At 39.2% G+C, this 25,884-nt stretch overlaps 1 protein-coding gene across 1 annotated transcript in view; it reads right to left on the minus strand.

Moving 5' to 3' along the window:
- Positions 1-25,884, minus strand: part of PTPN4 (protein tyrosine phosphatase non-receptor type 4) — a 109,957-nt gene that overhangs the window by 36,573 nt on the left and 47,500 nt on the right. Inside the window, exons 6-14 of the mRNA XM_063116696.1 lie at positions 22,412-22,456; positions 20,767-20,819; positions 18,812-18,932; positions 18,198-18,285; positions 14,691-14,779; positions 9,076-9,139; positions 6,752-6,924; positions 5,071-5,139; positions 441-575 (exon numbers count right to left, since the gene is read on the minus strand). Of these exons, the coding sequence (XP_062972766.1) occupies positions 441-575; positions 5,071-5,139; positions 6,752-6,924; positions 9,076-9,139; positions 14,691-14,779; positions 18,198-18,285; positions 18,812-18,932; positions 20,767-20,819; positions 22,412-22,456 (837 nt within the window). The remainder of the gene's footprint in view (positions 1-440; positions 576-5,070; positions 5,140-6,751; positions 6,925-9,075; positions 9,140-14,690; positions 14,780-18,197; positions 18,286-18,811; positions 18,933-20,766; positions 20,820-22,411; positions 22,457-25,884) is intronic.

Here is a 25,884-nt window from a genome sequence, read left to right on the forward strand (position 1 = left end):
GAATATGCTTCAGATCTGCATGGGAACATATGCCAGTTTCCTGCTGAATCTCACCTCCAAAAGGTACTGTCTGCAGGAAGCCACACTTCTGGAGGAAAATAGTATTGGGACAGGGGAGGGATTTTTAGTAGGAAACCAGTGTGGTGCTCCAATCCAGGCAGGGAGTATATTCTGGACTGGAAATCCCATGGATGCTTTCTTTTTTTCAAAATAGAAGAGGTCAGCTTAAGCACACCTTTAGAAAAACATATTTATTGTACTATATAGTTTGGCTGTTAGTCAGCTGGACTATGAGATGCCTCAGGATGTGTGTGCATTTTACTTTACTATGGAAGTAACAAGGAACAGCACACATTCTTCCAAAAAATTTAAACCACAGATCTTGACAAAATGAGAACAAGTGGTAACTAGAGGCAAAATGACTATTCAATTCTACTTACTGATTAGGGGTTCCGGGTGGAGAACGTGATGGTAAGCTTTGAGTTTCTAACCTTTCATCAGACAACGAATTTCTGCTGACAACCTCCCAGTCCATCCCGCTTATCAATTTGCGAGCCAGAGGTTTACTTGGGGATCTAAGAGAAATAAATATTTAGACAAAATTACTGTATGATTCATACAGAATTTCATTATATAAATAATTGGTGAATATATTACATAAATAATTATATAAATAATAAAGCTGAATTCATGAAAAAGAATAACCAAGTCATAGACTGCATTGTGGCAAGATCAGACTAGATAACCTATATTGGCCTACTTTTTAAAATTTGAGCAAAGGGCATGGTAATGGTTGCCTTTTAAAAATGTAATTATTTTGTTGAGACTCCAGCAGAGTTTTTGCTGATTTGTAGAGTATTTGTTGCTTTATGTTTTTACTTTGTAGTTTTGCAGAGGCCACTGATGAAGCCAAAAATGTGACTGGTTTATTTGGCGTTTTTAAAGGTTTGTGTGTGTGTGTATTGTCGTATGTGTCCTTCTATATTTTAACATCACAGTTTTTAGGTTTTACAATTGTTTTTATTTTATATATTGTGACCCATATGTTTTGGATACAATGTTTTTAAAATTTGCACTTTTTAGAATTAAATCATTTTAATTGTGTATATTTTCATACCTTGACTTTGATTTTTGCCAATTCAGACATGACATTCATTTGAAACTCCACATGTGGGAATAGGAAAGCTGGTTGTGAAAGGGGGATCGCAGTGGTAAACAGGCAAGCAGAACAAGAATACCTCTCTGCCCTTGCTGATTCTTCAAATATTCTCCCTCCCAGAGCTGCTTTTCCTCTTAGTGGCTGTCAATTTTGTTACACATGCATTGTAATGTGCAGTTACTTACTAAGTCTACAACTACCTTCATAAAAGCAAACAGTTGCATTAAATTACAAAAGGGGAGTCCAGACAGGCTAATGAAGCCAACAGGTAACTGTACAACAGTGTCCATTATTACCAAGGACATAGACATAAATTATGTATCGATATACAGACACCTCAAAACAATCTACTTTGAAGTTACAGAACGTGCTAAACTATGGTAGCTCAAAATACTACCAATGCAGCTCTTTTGAAAACATGCAATGTAAAAAAAGATGTGTGTGCAAGAGATGAAGACAGGACAGATAAAAGTAAGCACTTCTTCACACAGTGCATAGTTAAAACTATGGAATTCACTACTACAAGGTGTAGAGATAGGTTCCTTTAATACCACACATACAATTTATCAAATGTTTTTTAGAAGTAACATCAAAGCAATCATCACATGAATACAAATGCCAACAGCATTCTGTAGGTTGAACAAACTTGTGTTTTCTTTCTAGAAACAGTGTAACTCCTAGGACGACTTACCTTAATTACCAAATAGAAAGTTGAATCTGTAAATAGTGCTCCCAGTAGTTGATAAGGCAGAGCTGAAGCATTAAACTGTCAAGCTACATTTTATGCACTTGATTATTAACTGTTTTAACCTCACAGTCCCACCCTCTTATGCCTGTTACCAAAACTTCCTGTTCTTTGTAGAAATTTCAAAGAAACGGTTACCACATTGCAGCAATGTATTTTCCAGTGCCACAGCTCTATGGTTTCCTCTTCTAATAGTTGCCCATGTGAAAATTACTAACTTAATTGCTTTATTTCTTTGGTTCACTATCGGATAACTCAAAGCATTGCAGAGGTTTAAATCTCACTCCATTTTACATTAACTAGACTATGCAAAATGATTTATCAAGTACATACAAGGAGCAAGATACACCTCCAAACTCCACAGGCTTTGAAATTTCAGCAAAATTTCTGTTCAAACAACTTTATTTTTAGAAAAACCAATTTAAGGCAATGAATTAAGAAGTAGCTTTATTTAACCATCAAGGGATAACATGTGAATCACAGAATAACTAAAAGCTAAATCAATTAGTCCAAACCTCTGATCTAAAACACAAACATCTATGTACTAATCCAATTTGCCTGATATTTTAGTTGCTCTTTCAGATTACATCCAGATACAAAGGTATGATTGAAGAATGGGTTTCCTTATGCACCTGAAAGCAAGACAAACTGGTAGGGCACAAAGAATGAAATGCTCGGACACTGGAGATGCAAGTACATGCTGTCCTTCATGCTGTCATTCAGCCTAAGTTACCAGACACTTTTAGGAAATAAGTTCCATCGAACTGAATGAAACTGAGTAAACTAGCATTGCACTGCACATCTCAGGTTTTGTGTGGAAGTTTGATATGTATGCTGTAGTGTCCGCTGGCAAAAAACTGCCCACCCCTTTCTGGAGTATGTGTGGTCCTACATCATCTCCATTTTGTCCCCATGATTCCATTTTGTGTCTCAGCTTCCATCTTACCTATTTATAGCTGCTAAATTGGCAAGGACTGGCAGCCAAGGACAAAGATTAGACTAACCAAATTAGCCTCTACCCTCCATTGAAAAGGAAAAGAATGATTCTATCCCCTAAGTGCCCTGTGCTACAAAAAAACTCTCTGACATCATCATCATCATCATCATCATTATTTGTATCCCGCCTTTTGCCCAATACTGGGCCTCAAGGTGGCCTAACATGGAAAAGCCAATCTCCCCCACAGCTTAATATAATCAGGGCAACCTTATCGAGTCCTTAATGCTTTTGTGACCTTCCACCTAGTAACAATGAATTGAGGGCAAACTACTATTAGTGTGGTACTGCTAGCCCAGAAACTAGCATGATTTCCAAATTAACAAAAGCAAAGCATGGGTAATGTTTTGATTGTTAGTCGAGATAGTGAAGCATTCTTAAAGGGTTCTTGGGAAGGAAAACAGAAATGAGCGGCCCGCCGCTCTGACCATGTCACTCCACTTCTGAAATCTCTTCATTGGCTTCCAATTCACTCCAGAATCCAATATAAACTTCTCCTGCTGACCTTCAAAGCTTTTCACGGTCTAGCTCCTGTCTATCTCTCCTCTCTCATCTCACACTATTGCCCCGCTCGTGCTCTCCGCTCCTCTGATGCCATGCTTCTCGCCTGCCCAAGGACCTCCACTTCCCTTACTCGGCTTCGTCCTTTTTCTTCTGCTGCCCCTTACGCCTGGAATGCTCTTCCAGAACACTTGAGAACTACCAACTCAATCACAGCTTTTAAAACTCAGCTAGAAACTTTTCTTTTCCCTATAGCTTTTAAATGTTGAGTTTGTTCTGACTCTATACTGTTAGCCTCACCCTACCCGGTGCCTGTTTACACTTCCCTGTGCCTGTTTGCATTCTCTTTCCCTCCTTACTGTTTACTACAACTTTATTAGATTGTAAGCCTATGCGGCAGGGTCTTGCTATTTACTGTGTAATCTGTACAGCACCATGCACATTGATGGTGCTATATGAATAAATAAATAAATAAATAATAATAATAATAATAATAATAATAATAATAATAACAACAACAACAACAACAAACACATATTCAGTGTCTATTGCTGCCACACACTTTTCCCAGAAAGTAGCCTTGGCATCTCCATCCTTTTTGTCACTTTGGAAAACTCATTTCAACAGATACCTTGTTTTCTAACACTATAACAGCTCCTGGATTCCTAGACTAAGCACACTTTCTGAGAGTAATTCTGTAGGCAGTTACCCTGTCTGACTTGCTTCTGTGCCTGTTCTTGTACCCCTGCATCCTGTCATCTTGCCCAGTGACAGTACTATCATGGCTTGGGAATGTTAATCGCCCTGTCTTCACAATGTATCACTGAGCATCCCTCTCTCTCTTTTCCTTCCTCTGTAAAGGATAGATGTTCTTACTTATTCCTGCCTGATTTTCAGATTTTCTACCTCTTCCTCCTTCTACTACTATTCCAACTTTCTCTCAATCTTCCTGGATGCAGCAGACCTGCCTTGGATCACTGTTGCTCTCCTGCTTTTCCTCTTCCCTTTCTGGAATAGCCTGAAGTAACTTGACTGTGATTTTGCATTTTATTGTCTTCCAATAACATTCCTTTCTGGGTTAAGAACTGAAGTCTCATTTCTGTTTTCCTTCCCAAGAACCCTTTAAGAATGCTTCACTATCTCGACTAACAATCAAAACATTACCCATGCTTTGCTTTTGTTAATTTGGAAATCATGCTAGTTTCTGGGCTAGCAGTACCACACTAATAGTAGTTTGCCCTCAAGTCAGCATAAACCTGGGGTGGAGGGAAGAGGTTCTCATAGCATCAGACAAAAATTCCCATTAATGTACTGTTTCAAGTAGACTTACTTTGCTAAAGATAGAATAGGTTCAGATGTGTTTAGAGATATGTAACAGCCCCTCCATGAAATCCAAAACCCTGGCTGATCAAGGTTCCAGATCGTTCCAGATAATAAAGGCCAAGCAAGAATCTCAGCCAGTCGGCATGGCAGCACTGGAGAGCACGACAGCAAACATGGTCTTCCTTCCTCCTCTATGTGTTTGCTGTATGTGTGGAGATGGATTTTCTACAGTGGCTATTGTAACCAAACAATCTTGAAGATCGGGGAGAACTCTAAACAGGTAACATCGGCTGCTGAAACAATTTGCATACAATAGCAGTAGATGGAAATAAGTTTAAAATTGTTTACCTGGCAAATACCCTGTCCTTAATTGCCTTTTCTTTACCATACTGCACAGACTGGACCTCTGTTCTTCCACTGAAAGAAAAGTATAAAAGTGAGACTGTTAAAAAAATGTGGATGGAGGAAATACTTTATTTGCTTGATACAAAAATACTGAGACATCCAAGCCGAAGAGTAAAATTTACAACTAATTTTGCTCTAACAGTGAATTAATGGTACTATTAAAATGAGCCTTATTGTAGTGTCCTTTCACTGCCAAACAATTCTTACCTGAACCAAATTAAAGATACTACATTGGCTGCAGATGGCTAGAGTGGCTCAGTTTTGTATATCTTTGCTTTCTGGTCAAAGTTATGTTGTATTCTGAGAGGACTTAATAGTATTTTGCAACTGAATTTCTCTTTTAAAGTATCAGATAATAGCACAAATATCTCTCTCTCAGGTATTTCTGATGAGGAATTTTCACCTGATCCATACTACTTAATGTTCTCATTCACGTATAATGCTAAACTATGGTTTAATGTTATGAGGCTGAGGTATAATGAGCATTGAACGTATACAAGGACAAGTTCAGAAGCTTTTGCTCCCATTTTAGATTAACAGCACCTTGTCATAACATCTGCTGGAAAAATTGTTGGCTTGCTTTCACTAACTATAGCTAAAATTTATCATATTTAAGGTTCAAATGACATGCTAAACTGTGGTTTTTCTAAAAGGGAACTGGAAACTTCAAATCTCTTCCTTGTGGCAATACATGAGTCAAAGCGCACTGTAGCTCATTCTTATAACCATGAAAAAACATATGGAAAGCAGATCAACATTAAGCAACTCTGTGCTTTAGAGGATGCGGTCTTTTTTCTTTGGTCTCTCCTGCCTCTTCACTATTGTCTCCTGTTCTCTTATTTTCTTTTCTTCAGTTTCACTGATCTCTCATGAACCATTAGGAAAATCCATTCAATTTTCCTTTATACACCCCCTCCCGCCCATAATATATGCCTAGATCTGAATAGTTGCTGCATTTATATACCTGGCTCCAAATCATAATAGAACTTTTGGTCCCCTACAGCCCTCTTCCTAGTCCCTTAAACTTATATATGGATATACACACACATACATATACACACACATATGAAGGTGGACATATACTTCATACAACATTTTCATAGCAAAAAACCACATCCAACCCAATACATATAATTGACATAAAGAAAGCTAAGTTAACTAGGCATCTATGCAGATTGCAGATTGAAATATATTTAAAAATTACAGTGCTTGATCTGGCCTAGAATATGCTCTTCCACTGGAAAAAAAATAGTTGCTTAACCTGAGGAAAATAATGGTAGATTGGTAAAGGCTACATTTGCTGCTATGATTTACTGCCCTTTAAATGAATGGTTAAAAAAAAATGTTCTTTTGAGCTTTCATGATTAATACTGCTCCTTGATTTTGGAGGGTTCTCCTGTTTGATTGTAATGCATCTATTTTACTGCTTTGTTTTCAGGGTTTCTCCACCCACCCACCCAAAAAAATTGCTTTATTTTTTTTAATGATTTTATTGTAAATTGCCTTCAGAACTCATTGAGTGGAGAGATGGTTAAAAAAATACATTAAATAAATAAATAAATAAAGTAAAATATATATCTTTCCCTATTCTATTATCAACAAATGTAATATGAGCCACACTTACCAGTACCGAAACTTTGATCCCAAAGTAAAATAATGTGCAAAAAAGTTCTTCTGGGGCGGCAGTGGTCTGTCTAACCGGAAAAAGGTATGATGTTCTACACAAGCTTTCCATAAATTCTTACATGCTCGATAATTCACCATGTTGAACCCCAATAATGTTTCTCTAGATTCATGCTAGAAAGAAAATATTTTCATTTTATTTAAGAAATTTAGTGTCATGAAATGTAATTGAGAGTATGGTTCTTATGAAATGCCAGTTTCTTTTCATAACGAGTGTAAGGGACTCATTGTGAACACTTCAAGAAAAATAACTTCTTAGCTACTGAGAGAGAACTATGATAAGGAACTTTTTTTCCCTCCTATGTTGTATCAACTTCCTGTCTTTCTGCAAACTTCTGTCCATATTCTCCACTGGTTTTCAAACTTTATACCTGAGAGGAAGTCTTTTTACATCTGCCTGGTTACCAAGGAGCCACTACATGCCTATCATAGAAATCCAGTGTACTGCAGTCTGTTCTGGGGACTCAAGGAGACATATTCAGCACTGGCCAAACCTGTTGTGTAGCTATATTAGATTGCATCTAGAATAGTGTTCTGAGTGTGTTTCCCCTAAACCCCAAATAATTTCCTAAAGGTATACACTACAGATGATCAGTACAGGCAGGCAAGAGAAATTTGTCTGCTATTATTGATATTCTCTTTATAGAGAATATCAGTAATAGAGGAGTCTCAGGGTCTTCCAGGAAACTAGGCTATATGCAATCCATCACTGTAAGGTTCGCTCACTCCATATTCTCTTCAAGCTTTATGGCCCCTACTCTGCTTCACCTTCAATTTCTTATACTCCACTCCATGTCTCCCCTTTTCTCCAAATATTGACATCCTATTTCACCTAACCTAAGATCCAAACAGTTCCCTATGTCCCCAGCCCTTTTCTGTGCTTAATAAAAGGCCTGCCATTCTATGTACCATTACAACCCATTTATCCTTTTCTGTTTTAATGTCAACAAGTCCAGCTTCAGATATGATTTTTTCATAGGTGGTCATCTTGCCACTCTTATGTTCTCATTCTCCATCTCGCCCCACCCCCAAGGCATCATCTGATTGGTTCAGACTGCTGCTATCAATCGTAAGGTTTTTTTTAAAAAAACAAACTTTCTGATGCAGCAGTGTGTGTCCTGCAGGCTTGTCCAGCCAGCTGCCAGAATGCTTTCTTTGGCTAGCAGGGCTAGATGAATGAAGAGGAGGAGACAGACTACAACAGGAGAGAGAGAGAGATTGCTGCAGTAGCAGCAGCAGCAGTTTGACTCTGGCATCAGCTACAGCAAGGGAAGGGCTAAGTTCTTTCGAGCCTCTTGAGTGAACAGCAGCTACCTGCCCAGGCGGACCCAACACCAGGGGGATGATGGGTAACAGGCAGAAGCATGCCCAATGTTCACTATAAGTATCTATATGCTTCCCTTCAATCAAATGACTAGAATTAGGGACAGGATTAGGTGGAGAAGACTAGAATGGAGACATTATTAGCTCATTAGCTCCAGGGAAATAAAAAGACCCCAGTTCAGGCATTGGCCAGTGCTGTTTTCTCCATGCCTTCTTTCTCACCTCATGGCATTTGTAACTTCATGGTTGTTTCTCATTTGCTCATTTCTCATTTGTTAGCTGCCAGGGCTGGGAAGCAGTTACAGATATTTGGCATCTAGGAGCCAGGGCTTTTGCCTTCCTCAAATTGACTTGCAAGCTTGGGCATTGGACAGGGACCACAGGCAGTGGATAAACTCTCTGCATGCCCCCACAGGGGAAATGTTTAAAGAACCTCAGGAGTAAGAGCTCATAGGCAAGCACACCTCAGGGGTGGACATGCCAGCAGCACTCACAGATTGGTGGTGGTGGTGGTGGGCAATACAAACAGCCACATTTTTTGCCTTAACGAAGTCTTCCTATATGGCTGATCCTTCACCCTCCAATAAACAGGCCCTACTCATGCAACACCAAAATATCAGGAAGCCATAAGCAATCAACTCTATTGCCTGTTTAACCCAGTCAGTTGTTGTTGTTTTTCACCCCCTCCTGCTCCATCCCATTGCTGCCCATTGCAGGCACAAGTAAATTAAAAATACCTAACTCAAGCACAAATTCAAAAAATAAGGGTTGATTAAATTAAACTTTGATATCTGCCTTGAAATAAATACAGGATTAACATACTGGTGAAATAGCATGTTATGTTCAGATGTGAAACTCTGAGGACATAACTTGCATGACAACCGTCTTACAATAACAAAACACTTTGCATCTTAGGCAAAAAATGTTAAGATCAGTACTCACCAATTCTTTTCTAAGCTGAATAAAAAACTGTTTGCACTTAAAGGAAATTTTTATTATCTTCAACCTAAATGAAAGAAAAATCAGAATGCAGTAACGTTACTTTAAAATGTATAAACTGGTTAAATATAATCACCATCAAAAAAAATATTTATTATCCAATTGTTTTTTACGTTCATACACACACAAAAATCTCAATCCTATCCCTGAATAAATTCCATTATTACAGCACTGTACCTCAAGGAAGATTATTCATGACTAGCAAATCTGTCATAGTAAAGTCTCTAACTCAGGGTCTCCCAAACTTTATGGGTCTGTGGGCACATTTGGCATTTGGTAAAAGTGATCTGGGTGCCACCACAAATTGATTGCTGTGGTGGTGGTGGGGAACCACAAAAACTGCCTCCTTATCTGTGTTTCTGTGTATGTGCATGAATGTGCACCCTGTGTGCATGTTATCCTCTCAGGCTCGCTCTCTCTCTGTGACCTGTCTTCCTTTCCTTCCCTTCCTCTCTTTTTTTCCTCTCTGGTTCCTGGGGGGAGGGGAGGGAGAACATGGCCACCCCAGCCATTTTTTGGCAGGGGGGTCTTTTTTGCTCTCTATTCAAGTCAATGGAGTTGACTTGAATAGGCTTGTATAGGGAATGAAAAAGCACGCCTACCTAAAATCAGCTGAAGTGGGGGGATGACAACAACACAAACCTCACACCCCACCAAGTTTCCTGTTCCTCGAAAGGTCTTTGGGGGTAGGTGCACTTTGGACCCCCCTTCTCGCCCAGCCATTTTTTGGCAGGTTTTTATTTGTTTGTTTTGCTCCTTATGGAAGCCTATGAGGAATTGCTCCAGAGGCTTAGATAAGGAGAAAAAATAGCTTGGCAGGTACCTCAGCCTGGTCCTGTGGGTACAGTGGCACCTGCAGGGACATGTTGAAGACTCTTGCCTTAATTCCAATATATCTATCTAACATTACAGACTGGGCCCTTCTTCTCACTACAGGCCCCCAAGTCCACCCGAAAGGGCTGGGGGACCACACAATGCAGCATGCGAGGATGTACTTGGGAGGGAGTGGGGATCAGCAACCTCCTCCAAACATGGAGGATTTCTGCTTGTGGGAGAGGCTCTTCAGATGCCAGCACAGTAATTTATGTGTTTTGCGTGGTGAATTGCCTAATAGGGAATACCTTCTGATGCCTTTAAGCACTTCAGTTCTAATGTTACTTGAAAACGGTGTTTAAGCAAGAAAAGGAAAAGATTTCTTGTGCTATCTGTACCAGTCAGATTTCTTCTTAAATATCACAGCGTGTTCTCAAAATAATTAACTAATTCTCAGTTAGTCCTTACTGTTGCATGCTATTCAACTTCACTTCCATTCTACAGCTTTAGACTCTGTTAAACCAATTTCATTTATGTATGCATATATTCAAGGTTTTAATTAAACTTTGTGAGGACTTGTTGAGAATAAGAACCAATCCAATTACCATCCACTAGTTCTAAAACTTTGACCTGTTCTGCATCTTCATTTTTAAAAATAAAAACCCAGAAAAAAATGGTCTGACGCATAACTACTGCATTCAACTATAGTGTATATAGTTACATCTGTCAATTTCACTGTATGTATGGGGAAGGGTATGCACACACACGCCTCAAACTATTATCTGTATATGGGTTGTTAGTATTTCCCTACATGCAAGTACCTTGAATGTAGGACATACTTCAGACAATGAAAGACAAACAAAGATTAACTTGCTAAGGCAGCTCATGATCCCAGGAAAAATGTCACACTGACCCATGGAACAGAAAAGCTGAAAGACTATCTAGGCTCATGTCACCAAGAGCAGTTATATACCTTGATCATCAATGCCCAACTTGTATCACTGCAATTGATAAAAGGACTGGAGGAAAGGGAAGCCCACATTCATTGGCTTGTCTTGGGGGTGAATGGGTAAATTAAGTCCAGCTTTGTTGCTAGTTAACAGAAATTCACATTTTCATACATTATCAAATTTAAATGAACAATGAATGGGATTTCTCCTCTTCTTCAGGGAAAGGTAGCAACCGTAGTTTATGAGTAAAAATTCAGTATTTTTTTTAGTAAAAATCAGAAGAAAATACTACAGAACTGGCACCTGTTATTTTACAGTAACAACCTTCTCCCTGCTGCCCACCATGCTTGCAGGGTAAGGGCGTATCAAAGAATCCGTAGATAACACAATGCAACTTAGCTAGCTCCACTAAGCTACATACTGACATTGCGCCAATCATACAGCAGCACAAGAATTGTGTAAGGTGCAGCAGCTCACACATTGCAGCAGCTCACTTATGGCTTGGGGCCTGTCACTCTGCTACAACAACTATGCAACTGGAAGCACACAGAAAGGAAATATGGAACAATTAGAGAAGTGCAAAGAAGTAAGCATTTACACAGAAATAAATAGAAAATAAAAAGTCTTCCTGCTGCACTTTATATAAGTCTTGTGCAGCAGAGAAAAGGTTGTTATTGTAAAAGAACAGATGCCAGTCCTATAGCATTTTCTTCTGATTATTTTTTTAAAAAAATTGTGTGGAATTCTGCAATTGTGTCAAAGTTTGGTGTTGAAAAGGAGTTGTAGCTTTCATCAAGAGAGATTTAAACCCATGTCTCCAATTTCATAGTGTACAATTGTGGATTCCCAGACTATCACCCTACTCAGAAGTTACTATCTTGCCATCACCTGGGGTGGTGGTGGTGACCATATCTCTATTGTTATTATGCCCTCAGGACCATATCTAGTTGTACTGCAAATATAAAGTGTCACCAGGTATTAGAATTAGCAGCTGCCAAAGCAATCCCAAACGAGCAGACACACTTGTTTCTGGAAGGACACAGATCAGTGGAGCTTGCAAAGAGAGCTCCCTTGACCAGTCTCACTTTCAGATTACTTTTACAACTGCAAATTCCCTATTGCACAAGCTCAATGGAACCTGCAGAGATTGAGCGGCAATATTGGAAACTGCCCAAAGTCTCTTGGTTCTGGATGCCGAACTCATACTCATTAAGCTGACAGCAGCTCAGCAGAGAAGGATAATGTCCACTATCCTCGCCACTTTCACTGTCTGTGGTCTAAAGGGGAAGGTAAGGAACAGGTCATAACACTGACAGTCCTGAAGCTGTGATGCAGTTGTCTGTGTGCAACATGATAATTAGTGGTGGTTGTCACTGCTGTCACATTTCTTTTAACATATTTATTGTGCTGCTGGGTTACTAATAAGCAAGGATAAGATACTGACTAGTGTGGCTGGTGCAAGAAGTAGTGCAGCTGCAGCCAGATGGGCGTGGCCATAGCATCAATTTGTAAGAAAGTCTCTAAAATGTCATATATTCCTTATTTCTTTTGAGAGAATTAAGTATGCCATTAATGAATGGCAATACATATCCAAGAGTCACGTGTCTGATGGGAACTAGTGTTGTTCTTGACTTTGTGTGTGGCCAGGGAGACAAATGGATAAGAGCGAATTACAGCTATCCCAATACTGCATACTTGTGAGATTGTATCACTTCTCATGGACATTGGATAAAAAAGTAGGCCAAACCAATCCACCCTGAAGGAATGTTACAACCTCCCAAGGACAAGTTGTATTACCACCCTGCTCTGTGCAAAAGAAAGATATGAAAATATGTATGGATGCAATCCTATGCATGTTTAAACAGAAAAAAAGCCCTACAATTCCCAGCACTGAAACCATCATTAAGACTTTTCTCTTCTCCCAGGCATTTAACAGCATATACAGAGTTTTTAACTGACCCAAGAATAGTTGTTTTAAATGGACGTTGTCGTGTTTTTTACTTTTGGTGGTTTTAAATTTTGTATATCTGTTTTTAATATCCATTGTTTTTAACTTTTGTGAACCACTCAGAGAGCCTCGGCTATGGGGCGGTACATAAATGTAATAAATAAATAAATACATACATACATAAATCCAATTTTAAAAAAAACACTAAATAATTTGAATGGTTGGTTGCCTCCAGCATCATGGCAACTACCCATCTTCGCCTTTCCTAGTCTCATTTCTATCCACTGCCTCCTCTCCCCACGTTCCATATAGAACTGCTTCTCCATGGAGACTAGTAACTTCATGATCTTCTCCTATCTAGATCCCTTCAGCTACTTGTCCCCACAGAAACCTAGTTCATTTCCTTTGACACTGCCACCATTGCTGTCCTTTCCTTTGGAGGTCTCTACTTGTACATGTCTCATTCTGAAGGATGCTGTGGTGGTGGGTGTCCCTCTACTTTTCAAACTCACTCAGCTGCAAGCTCTGCCTGCAGCTTCTTCTCAGTACTTCTCAGACTTCATAGTTCATTTCATACAATTCTACTCTACTCTGTATTCCTGGAACACCCTCCAGGCCCCACAATGAACAACTCTTGTCCAACTCTCCTCTTGACTCCCTACAACCTTGCTTCAACTTCTGTATCCAGAGGTGTACTGCTCTCTTAAATGACCGCTTGCTGCCCCTTATGCCTGGAACACTGTATTAGACATGTCTCTTCTTTCAAATCCCTCCTGAAAATTCAACTTTTCAGTGAAGCTTTGGCTCAACCACTTAGAACTCAACTGAAACTAGGCTTACAGAAGTGCAACTGACCCCCGTTATTCTTGCCTCCAACTTCCCCCATTGAATTCTAGGCTGTCAGTTACTCAGCTCAAAGATCATTTTTCCTGAATATTATTTTGTGAAAGTGACACATTAATAGTACTATACAAACAATGGAGTCTCACCTGCAATAAACACCCCATTCAAATGATTACCTCAGCAACACATCTGTCAGGCTCACTGTCTTAAATGGAATTGCATGCAAGGGCGTAACTGGAACTTGATATGCTAATGATTACTTAAAACTTCAGACAAGTGATTTCCAGATTTTGTTTGCGCATAGGCAACAATGAGCAGAGAAGATTCTGAAGGCAATATATACTGGTATTTTCCTTGTCTAGCTGAAAAAGCTTTGTAGCACGGCAGCAAGAAAGTATCAGAAAATTAGATGCATCATAATAGATCACACAAAAGACATGTTCTCCACTCATTCTTAGAATGAATTCTTAACTGAACTTTTGTTAATTAACTGCCTGGGTCCAAAGAGCCTACTCTTTCCTGATTTCTACTGACTTACCTTCCACCCATCTGCAGCTTCCAATGCCAGATGCTGTTCTGGAAAGCCCCCCTGACATTCAGGAGTAGTTCTTTGGGGAGGCAAGGGGCTGCAGCAAGAAGGGTGGGTGGGAAATCCTTATTGCATGTGCAAATTCCTGTATATGGATCCAATTTTTTACTGTAACTCCTACACCCTACAGAATCAGCTGAAGAATGGCATTAAATAAATGGATGGCATTGTTTTAGCAAAATATTCCGATACAATACAAAATCTTAACCCTGGGAGTTGACTATCTTGTACATAACAATCTTGTGGCCAATTGTATAGGTCATTTTCAGTAGTAAATGTCCACAGAATATAGGGTACAGGAAATATGAAAAGGTACATATTAAGTGACTGATTTAAGTCTGATGAACACTTATTTTATGAGGCTATTCAATTTTCAACAAGTATGTGACAAACATACCCTTAAACACGTCCTTACCATGGAAAGGTGTTAATTCGTACCCTGTTCTTATAAATTAGTATGCCTCCCGACATTACTCCAATCATAATTTCATTGTTACTTTGATCCTACAAAAAAGAACAGGAAAAAGATGAATACTAATGTATCTTACAATTTTCTCACGCACGTTAACAAACTTGCAGCTCTTATTGGCCCCATTCAGACAACATGCTAAACCATGCTGCTTAACCACAAAATGGTTAACGGAATGCATTAATGCCTTCCCTTAGCCATTTTGTGGTTAAGCAGCATGGTTTCGCGTGTTGTCTGAACGGGGCTGTAGTCTGTAAAGATGCAAGATGTCTCCTCAGATGAGGCTCTAGTGCTCCTAGGATGTTTGCATAAGGAAACATTGTTGCTCAAACATCACATTTTGTCTCTTTACTGTGCTTCTTTCCCCTCTCTCATCCATCCTACTTAATAGGTTTGTTCCTGATGATAACCTTGGGTAACTATGTCTCAGCCCATTAGCAGCTGATCTGTGGGGTGCCAGAGGGCACCGTCTTGTCCCCAATGTTGTTTAACATCTATATGAAGCAATTGAGAGCAGTCTTTAGGAGATTTGGGGCAAGGTATCATCAGTATGCTGTTGCACCCAGGTCTACTTTTCTGTGACATCTGATTCAGTGTCTGGATGCGGTTATGGACGGGATGAGGGCTAATAAACTAAAGCTGACATCTGAAAAGCCAGAAACCCTATCGGTGGGGCAGTTCCCAGGCCTAGAAATCGGATTGTTTTCCTGTTCTGGATAGGGTTGCACTCCCTCTGAAGAAGCAGCCTCAACATGGCTTGAGGCTGCTCCTGGATCCATCTTCCTCACTTGAGGCTCGGGTGACCTCAGTGGCCCTAAATGTCAATTACCAACTTCAGTTGGTGTGCCAATGATACCCGGTGCTGAATAGGAATAGCCTAGCCACTGTGATCCATGCACTAGCAACTTCACAATTAGATTACTGGAATGCACTCTATGCAGGGCTGCCCTTGTACCCAATTTGGAAGCTGTAGCTAATACAGAATGCAGCAACTAGTAGAGCACACAGCTATATGGATATTACACCTGTTAAAAGAACTGCACTGGCTATCTATTCACTACTGAATCATGTGCAAGGTGACTCAGGACTACGATACCTAGCTGGCCGCTTTCCTCTAGATACACCCAGTCAACCTCTGAGATCTTTAGAAAATGACATATTGGTTGTTCCATGACCAATAGAATGTCATCAGATAGCAGCATGGAAGTGACCCACACCATGGAACACACTGCCACGCACAGTTCAGGAACCGTGGCATGCTTCAAATGTCACTTGTAAACACATCTGCTTACATGATAGTGCCCTGTTTTATTGTTGACTTTGCTATGTTTGAATTATTAATCATTTAATACAGTTTTATATATGGATTTTAGTTTGAACTGCTATGAGATTTTATTAAATTAAGCAGTATAGAAGTACTATAAATAAATATTTAGTTAATCAAATCTGCATATCCATAAAGCAATGTTCCTATTCTCTTTAAAATATATCTTATTGAGAACACATAATTCATACTATATCCATCTCAACAATGTGAGATCAGGTTGTTTCATGTTTCTGTCATTTCTGCTCAGCAATTCTAAGGTCTATTCCTCACTCTCATAGCAAAGAAATACCCTCCTGGAATGGACTAGAGTTATCGTGTTCTGTTCAAAGACTTGCCAGCCATTGAGTCCACAAGCTTTGAACGCCCCAGCAACTCATATTCACCTGCTGTGCTCTGCCTTAATGTATTTACCCATCAGATGGAATTGGGGGTGGAGAGAGAAAAACAAGCAACATGGCATCAAAGTGGTAGAGCTGCAGCTGCCACAGTCAGGGCTACTGAGTGGGCAAACCTCCCTCTCCTCCCAGCACAAGAGGTGCTCAGTAGGTAAGCTGTCCTGTCCCCATTGTCTGGGCTGAAAGGGATGTGGATGGATTGTGCCAAGCTGAACACCCACTAGGCTGAAAAGGTGTAGAAACTCACACACAGGAAATCAATCAATGCAAGAAGGAGGAAGCCATCGCTCAGCACTCTGTGGCTGGTTGAGGGAAGGAAGATTACTGTATTAAATGCAACTGAGATGCAGAGTCTCTAGGCTACAGGGAGAGAAGGTCTATGTCAGCTGAGGAATGGTGCCCCAAAGTCTAATATGTATGCGGGGGGGGGAGTAATTTGGCACAATTAGAGCCATAATGCTTTTATAGCTCTAATTATATTCAGTGTTGGAACCCAATTAAAACACTTCTGATTTCCAATATAAGTTTACAATTTGGCATTTAAAACATAATTGAATCATATATCTGGGCAGTATCCAAAGCTGCCCATCAGTGAACAGGGCTCACTGGCACTTCTGTTCTGAGAGCATTCAGCACCTACCCACCCCCGCTAATTCTATTCCATAAATGAGAAAAAAACACTCATTTCTGGAACGAGACTGGTCGGTGGAACTCCCTTATACAAACTCTGCCAACCTGCCCCATTCCAGAAACAAACACTTTCGCTCATTTTGGGTTGCCTCAGGAAGTGCTAAATCTCTGTTGCGTAAGTGATGAACACTTTTGCACAATGGAATCATCGAGACTGGCTGCTCACAGGTGGTCATCATTAGATATTGCCCAGTGCTTTCCATGGGAAGTTTTCATGACACCCACACTATACTAATATGGGCTTCAATAATCAGAATTGGAATGTTCTTATCTATCACTTCCTAAAAACTATGTAGTATTTTAATATTGTGTTGGAACAAATGCTCATTCAAGCCAGAGTCATAAGCCATGGTTTGTTGTTGGCTTATGTGATCAGAAAGCATCATAATGTCTGAATTGGACCATAGTGTTGGTATGAAGTACAGGTGCATTGAGTTATTGAACTTGCACGAACTCTCATCTTCACTTGAAGGATTTATTAATTCTGGGTAATAATTCAAGCTTGTTTGAAGCTATCCATAAACAACAGAGAACACATTTACCTCCTACAGGTACAACTATGGTGCAACCTGAAAAGCACAGCCTCAGATACAAAGATAGCTAAACATTTAATTAATTTTAAACACAAAAGCAGTGTTTGAAATCAAAATCTATACCTGCCTATACATGTCTACTCAGAAGGAAGTCTCCCTGAATGTAATGAGTCTTGCTATATGAAAGTGGATATAAAACTGCAGCATAAGACTTTTAAAGAGCTTACAGATTTATAGGTCCAGCTTTGTGATGAAGTACTTTTATTAAATGAAGAATTGAACATTGTTTTCAAAGTGACTTTATTTATGGGAAATATTTACATTTTATTGATTATTATTTCACTCATTAGCATGGTACATTTTAAAATGAGTCGCTAATTCACTCTCAGCTCTTTGGATAAGGCATGATAAGTTGCTAAATAATCTCGTAACAGGTTTACAGAAAATCACCACTAAGAAAAAGCTATGATTGGTTTTGCACAGCTATTAATCATCAGTTCAAACTTACCCTTGCATAGTGCAATTCAACTCCATAGAGTTCTAAGGTTCGGGCTGTACTGAGATAACTAAATTCTGCTTCAGCTGGAGACAAACCTCTATAACAACAAAAATAGGCAGACCATAAAATAGTTCAAAATGCATTTAAGATAACCTGAGCCCTTATCTAAAAACAGACTTTCTATATGAGCTCACGGAATTTCATAAAGAGATGGAAATAATGCATTAGATGTTACTCCTCAGTTATCCAATTAGTTTTTGCATTAAAAGGTTTGCTACAGGCAGCTCTGTAAATTCCAGGTCTACCTCAGAAGAATGTAATTTCAGTATTCTAAATACAAGTGTGATTGCAAAAGTGTACTTTTGGATGCCTCACTTAATATACAGTGACAGCAGGAATTTTATGTGTGCAATACCTAAGCCTTATTAATGTTCTTGCACCACTACTTCTCCCTAAGGCAGTTACCTGTAGATCTTAAATGAGTTATTTCTTCATAAGAATTAAATAAAACACACATGCAGTACCTATAAATCAGAGAGCTACTTTTGATTTGCAGCTCTCACTGCATGGAATTAATCATGCAGTGCTCTGGATTATAACCTCATTTTTCCAGTAATACTTACATATGCTGCTGATGTAATTTGGATACTTCTTTTTCAAAGTCTTGAGGCTGGCCAGAGACGAAGGAATAGTCTGAGAGGTAGCCTGGGAAGTTTTCTGAAAGGCTGTAGTCTCCCAGTTCAGCTGAAAGTTAAAAGGAACTATTTAGGAACACTATCTTGCAATCAGTGACAAACAGCAAGATATAATAATAAAAATCTATCCACTCAAATATTTCCACAAGTGTAACTTGAACTTGAAAACTGTATAAAAAGTACCTAATGATGTTTGGAACTGTTGGTGTGAATGCAACCCCCAAATTTTAATACCAGAGTACTTTAAGTTGCGCATAAGTCATCTGATGCAAATTTGCTTGCAAGTCCCAATAAGTTCTATGGGACTCACTCCCATAAGCATGCATAGAATTACAGTCCTATGCATCTGATTTTAGGGACTTCACCTAAAACGGCTTATTTGGTATTAAGTATTCTCACATTAAGGCTTGTTGGCAATGTTCACATAAACAAAAGCGTGTTAGATACTATTGTAAAGTTTCAATCCCCAGAGTAGTAATCTATGTGCAAACACACTATGTGTACAGCAGGAGCTTCCTTTGAAGTGCAATAACTCCCACTCTCAATGAGCTAAGCAGTAGCTCAGTTTATAAAGCCATTTGCATCCTTGGGAGTGGCAGCTGCAGCAAAGAAACTTCAAAGAAATGTTGAGCTGCATGAAATGTTCCTGTACTTGTTTTCAAATTACTTCTTTAGATTGCAATGAGCTTTACTTCTAATTAGGCATTTTAATTTTGTACTGGTGTTACATTTTTATGTGTAGTAACACATTTCACAAAGAAATATCCTGTTAAGTAAGAAAATATAGTAGTATTCCAGATTTCTTAGTTGTGTTTTCCCACAGTTGCCAGCAAACCCTTGCTAAACTCTGTATGTGGGGGACGGCAAGCCAGTTCTATGGTTTTTACGAGATATTTGGGCAGACAAGGAAGGATCTCACACCAGAAAGCTTCTCACAAACTGTTCAGAAGCAAAACTATACTCCACTTCTTTAAATATAAGTATATGCTCATGTATACTTAAATCCTTTATGAATCAGGAAGAGCTTGCAGTGTTTGTTAAATTGTAAGCTTAGCAAGAACAGTTTATGAAATGTGTTAATTTGACAGAAACAGTGTAATACTCCACAGTGATAATTATTCAAAGCAATAAATTTAAATAGAGTTAAGGTAAAGATACTACCAAAATATTTTAAATTTAGGTAATCGAAAATCCAGTCAATCTTTACATTAGCAGTCACCCTCTTTTGATGACTGATAATGATGACAAACTCTACCAATGTATCTATTATTATTTATATAGAAATGTCTATGTGCATCATGGCACTTTACAAAGAACAGGTATGACAGGTCCCTATCCAAAGGGGTTTGCAATCTAAAATAGACACAGGGGAAAAGAGGAACGGGGAAAATAGAGGCTTTAAAAGGCTGGGGAAGAATATATCATTATTTCGCTTACACACAGTTAGTTACAGTAAGATAGCAGGGTAATGTGTACCAGGGCAAGTAGCTTGAAGATCCAAGAAAGGAAAGGGTGCCCTAATGTTTAAAATACCATCTTAGGCAGTATCAGGAGTTCTACACTGCTATATATTTTCAATTATTTTCCAATTTAAGCTGAAAGAGCTATTTAACTTTTTTTTTAATGCCCATTTCAGTAGCAATGCAATCCTATATCACTTACCTTGAAGAAAGCCTCAGTGAATTCAGCGGGTCTTACTTCTAAATGGCAATGTGTAGGAATGCATTATAAACAGGTTTATATAAACAAACCACAACTTTTATTTTGTCTACTTTACCTGAAGCCTGTATAACTCAAAATATAGGAAAACAATAAGAACGGGAAAATTAAAGGGATAATTTAAGAGCATTTTAAAAATTTAACCTATTAAATGTTGTACTTACACTGAACAGCATAGGAAGCCAACAGTACAGCAGTATTATAAGGGCAGGGCAATCTATGAAAAGAAAACAACCATCTGGTTTTACCAATTTATTTGAATTACACAAGAAATAGTTGAACAGATTTTGTTTTTAAAGCGGGCAAATATGTAAATATGACGCTTTTAAACATATATTTATTTATTTACAATATTTATATACCTGCTCTAAAAAGAAATCGTGCCTGTCAATTGGTATCCAAATGGTTAAGCTTACTATAAATTTGACCATTTGTTTACCAATCTACAGGCATGTGTCCAATTAGTTGGCATAAATAGTTGGCACTGGCTATGTCCTGGTTGGCATATAACAATAACCCATACTATTGGTTGTTTAATTCTGGATTCACATGTAATGCCAACCCACAACAATGGGTTAACTATGGGCTGTTAACCATGAACAACCCACAAAGAGAATCCATAGTCTGCTGTTGGGTTGTAAACTTTGGATTGTTTGAACCATGGGTTGTTGTTACATGCATACCCAGAACTGTGGGTTGGTCTTGGGTTATTTCGCCAGCCTACAGAGGTGACAAGTAAGAATGGTAAAAAAAACAACAACACACCAAGCATTTTTTACATGCCAGTATTATAGTGCCGCAAAGGCATTTGGGATACAGGGAGAGATCAGGTGAAAGAGTCAGGAATCAAACAACCCAGGAATTGACAAAACAACCAATGGTTTGCTCGATTATCTGGCAGCCAAACTGGGTAAGGCAAGAATCCATGGGGCTCATTAAACCATGGTTTGTCATTACATGCAAACTAGTCCTATATTTACATGAAATAAGCCACAGTTCTGGAGAATCCTGGCTTATTGTGAACAATTTGTTTGTTTATGCATCCAACCCTTTCCCTCCTGCTTTGTTCCTCTCTATGATCACAACGTAAAACAAACCAGGAAGAAGTTGTTTAGCATGTTGTCTGAACTGGGGATCTTGGCTTGACACTTGTGGACAAGCCAGGATTTATAAGCCAAGAACAAACCCTGATTTTTGACTCTTGGCTCATCTTGAAGTGACCACCCAGGATTTTCAATTCAGAAACCATGCTAAACAAACCTTCCTGGTTTGTTTAATGTTCACACTAGGAAGGAGGAGCAAACCATGTGTGAGCAGTCTGTGTTGGAGAATCTTGATTCATTATTCTGTGCGAACATGGCCGCTGTCTACTTTGACCGCATGGATCACCTATTCAAAAAGGATGGAAGGTCTAAATCCACGCTGAATTCCTCCTGATGGGGAAGGAGGGTGTGGGGGAAAGGAATTTCAGCATGCACACTTGCACACATACATAAACACATACAGGCTGACAGATCCAACATTTATATGGTATTTTGTGCACAGTTCCTGACTCACTATTAAAATTGCATGTACATCCCCAAGTATTGAATATGAAATGCCATCACTGTAAATTTATATATTTCTGCTTTGTTATAAGTTTGCAACTTCACCACAAGGTGTATCCATAAAGTCAGCTTCCACACAGATATTTCCATCATCTGAGTAGAGCCATAAATCACACATGCTCTCTACACCCACCCTGAATCACATATAATTTATATAATTGCCTGGAAAGGTACTCAAGCCTTCAGGGCAAACAAATCTTACCTTCCAGTAAGAATGTCTTGTTTAATTTGCAAAAAATATTGGTACCTTAAAGAAAGAGTAAACACAGTACAACAGGTTGTCAAAGTTACAATTGTATTCTTAGTTAACAAAATTAAGATCACCTTTTGACTTCAGCATCTGCATTTCACCATATATCATTATTTCAGGCTAGCAAGACACAGAAATTAAACTGAGTTCAAAGTTACAGAAGCATAAGCAATCCAGTAAAACATGCAACTTTACATTAGAGTTTAGGCAGGCAATATAAGACCTACTTGTATTAGTTATATGCAGGCACAGCTGAAGCAAATTTTATACATCAACTCAAGGCAAATGCCAAATGTCTTTGTCTGATATTTTAAACTGTAGACTGATAGTAGGAAATATGTTGGTTGTTTTTATGCTCTTCATGATTTTAATTTTTGTGAACCGCCCAGAGAACTTCGGCTATTGGGCAGTATAAAAATGTAATAAATAAATGTAATAAATAAATAAATAAAATGATGACATCCTTTAGAAAATCTAATTTCTGACTATCTTCTTGTCCTTGCCTATAGCAAAACACATTCTGTATTATGATGTTTAATCCATGTCAGAGGAATATGATGACCAAGACTGGCCTGTCTCTAACAATATTAAAACCAATCAGTACCAATAACTTATTCAAATTTGGATCCAACCAGATAGGCTTTGAGGGCAATTGTGTATTACACCTGGCCCTTCCATGTCTTACCTGAAGTGACCAGCTTAAGTTGGTTTTCTAAGACAATCTAACTTTTAAGAATTTTTACTCGATAGCTTCATTGAGCCAAAGTCCCCAGTTATACCTGAATGGCTCAACTTTCCTTCTATGTACCTTGGTGCCACACTGGAGTGCTTTGGATTTATGTGCTTTTACACAGATTTGCTTTTACTCTGAGGACAAATGAACCTCCAATTCAATCCTAATTGAAATTAGTGGGTGATGGGCTTTTCTATATTTACCCACAAACATGGTCCTGTTCCCCCCCACCCCCGCCACTAGTACATGATGCATTTTGTGTTTACTTTTCATATGCTAGTTTGTTATGATTCTCTTTTCCCCTCAATAAAGTCATCTCGATTAAGCTCACTCGTATTTTGTTCTTGGAATTCATAGCCTTATGAAGTATTCCCTAGTGCCTTTCCCTGGTACCCAGAGGGAGGGGTGGGGGGACAGTGTCACTGAATTTCACCCATTTCTCCACTCCTGAATCAGGAAAGCTCTGTTTGTGCTTGCAAGTCTATGGATCCAAGCCAGTGGCTTTGGTCTAATCCACTAAGCGAATTGAATTCTTGTGAACTCCCCAGAGAGCTTTGGCTGTTGGGTTGTGTAGAAAAGTAATGAAATGAAATGAAGTGAAATGAAATAGTGGTAATAGTAGCAGTTCATACTACTTGGTACTACTAATTCTTTTAGGGAGAAGGACAGTGAGTTGGAAGACTTTACTGGTAATAAGGCAGAAAATGCAGCAACATTGTATTAATTGTAAGTATTCCTGCTGAATTTTCAGGTACATATTTACTATTTTTACTAATATGTGGTGAACAGGTTATACCTACCCTGAGTTAGGGTCAGCGAGTCTGGAGTTGTTATAATCTCAACTGACACTACACTGCTATCAATGCTATTTCCACTGGAAACAACAGCTTGTAGTAAACCAAGTTAACCTTGTATTTTAATCCTCTAATTATGTCTTTTACACAGCATACCCCAAAACATATTAAGCCAGTATGGTGTAATAATTACACGTTCTCCTGTGTCCAAATTTCATGAAACTCATCATTCAGCCTAACCTACCTTGCAAGGACTTTGTGAGAATAAAATGGGGGGAAATTATGTATGCTAACCTGAGCTCCTTGCAGGAAGGGCAAAATAAAAATGTTAATAAATTTGTGCAGTACAATAATCAGACTCTGAATATCAGTCATGATACAATTGAGAAAACTGTATCTCAGGGAGTTCAAGCCAATGACTAGTATTCAATTTAATAGATTAAAGCCAACCTTGGTGAAAACATTATTATTTCTCGTTATTTTTAATGAGAGCCAATGATCTATAGAACACTAACTGCTCCGTCACATACATGTCTATTTTCTGGGTAGTGTTTGTTACAGAGGAGCTCCAGCTGCACTGGCTCTCTGGCATATGCAACCTACAGCCTGTTGTAGGTTTATTTGAGAGCTGCTTAACCCTCAAATACTCCCCACCACCCAGGTTCAGATGACATGACAAACCACAGCAACACCCCCGCCAGGGGTTGAATATTCAAAATGGCTACTAGCACATGCCACAACCTACTGGCCCTGTTCAGACAATATGCTAAGAGTTTTGAGCTAACCATGATGGCTTAGTGTGGCATGCGACGGGCATTTTTCCTAACTATGATAGCTACATGCTCACTAACAACATGCTGCAAAAGGGTTAGTGGCCCTAACAATGGCTTAGTGTGTTGGCTGTAAGGCCCTGTGGTTAACCAAGTGCTACCATGGCAGGAGAAGCCAAACAAGTCAATGCCGCTCCTGCCACAGCATGAGATCACCATGGTCGAAAACTGCCTAGCAATACAAAATGCAGTAGCCGAGAGCCAGCCCCTTGCTCTCCGTCCCCTGCACACAATTTCAGAACTGCACTGAAATCAAAGCTGTTTTTGAGGGGGAGGAAGTATGTGAGAGAACAAGGGTGGAGATGTGGTTTGAGGCGGAAGCCTTCATCACAGTTTAGGGATGTTGCAGAAGTCTGGATGGTGGTGGGGGAGTCCAACAGACTCCCCCCAGTTGGGCCCCCAGACCCTGCTCACCATGTGTTGAGCGTCGTGTGGTCCACGAGCACCATCTGTATTGAATTTGATTGGAAACTCTAATGAGAAGCCCCACTGGCAAGACTAATGAGAAGCCCCACTGGCAAGCCACAATTCTGGTGGCTTTGGAGTCCCTTCATTCGATCTCCACATCCTCACTCACTGGATACCATTGTTTTGGATGTCTTGAATCCTTTGTCAACAAGTACAGAGTGGCTTGAAGCTATTGTCCCATTTTTGTATTTGGAACTAAGCTGAGAAATCCAAGGCAGACTATGCCAAAAGTATATATTTTTTCTAATTTCTGGCAACCAACCAGGAAGAGTTGTTCTTAGGGTTCCCCTGCTTCTGAACTCAGGTAATTAAAAATACTCCCTTTCTGTTTCTTCTCCTTTCCTACGAAATATATTCAGTTCAGTCCACAAAGTCCTCCATTTTCACCACAAATCAAGCTTCTTGTAGAGCCTTCTCTTGCTCTGCCATTTCCATAGCTCCACTGGAAATTCTACACATAACTGATCAATCATATCAGCACTGTTTTGCAGTGTTTGATTCCTGTACACCACACATGCACAGAAGTCAAACTGTATCTTTCTTTCCATATTACTTGTTCATCTTCTGAACAATAATTTATAATTTAAAAATACCCCTCTT

Source organism: Elgaria multicarinata, chromosome 2 (assembly GCF_023053635.1).
Source record: "Elgaria multicarinata webbii isolate HBS135686 ecotype San Diego chromosome 2, rElgMul1.1.pri, whole genome shotgun sequence".
Lineage (NCBI taxonomy): Eukaryota > Metazoa > Chordata > Lepidosauria > Squamata > Anguidae > Elgaria > Elgaria multicarinata.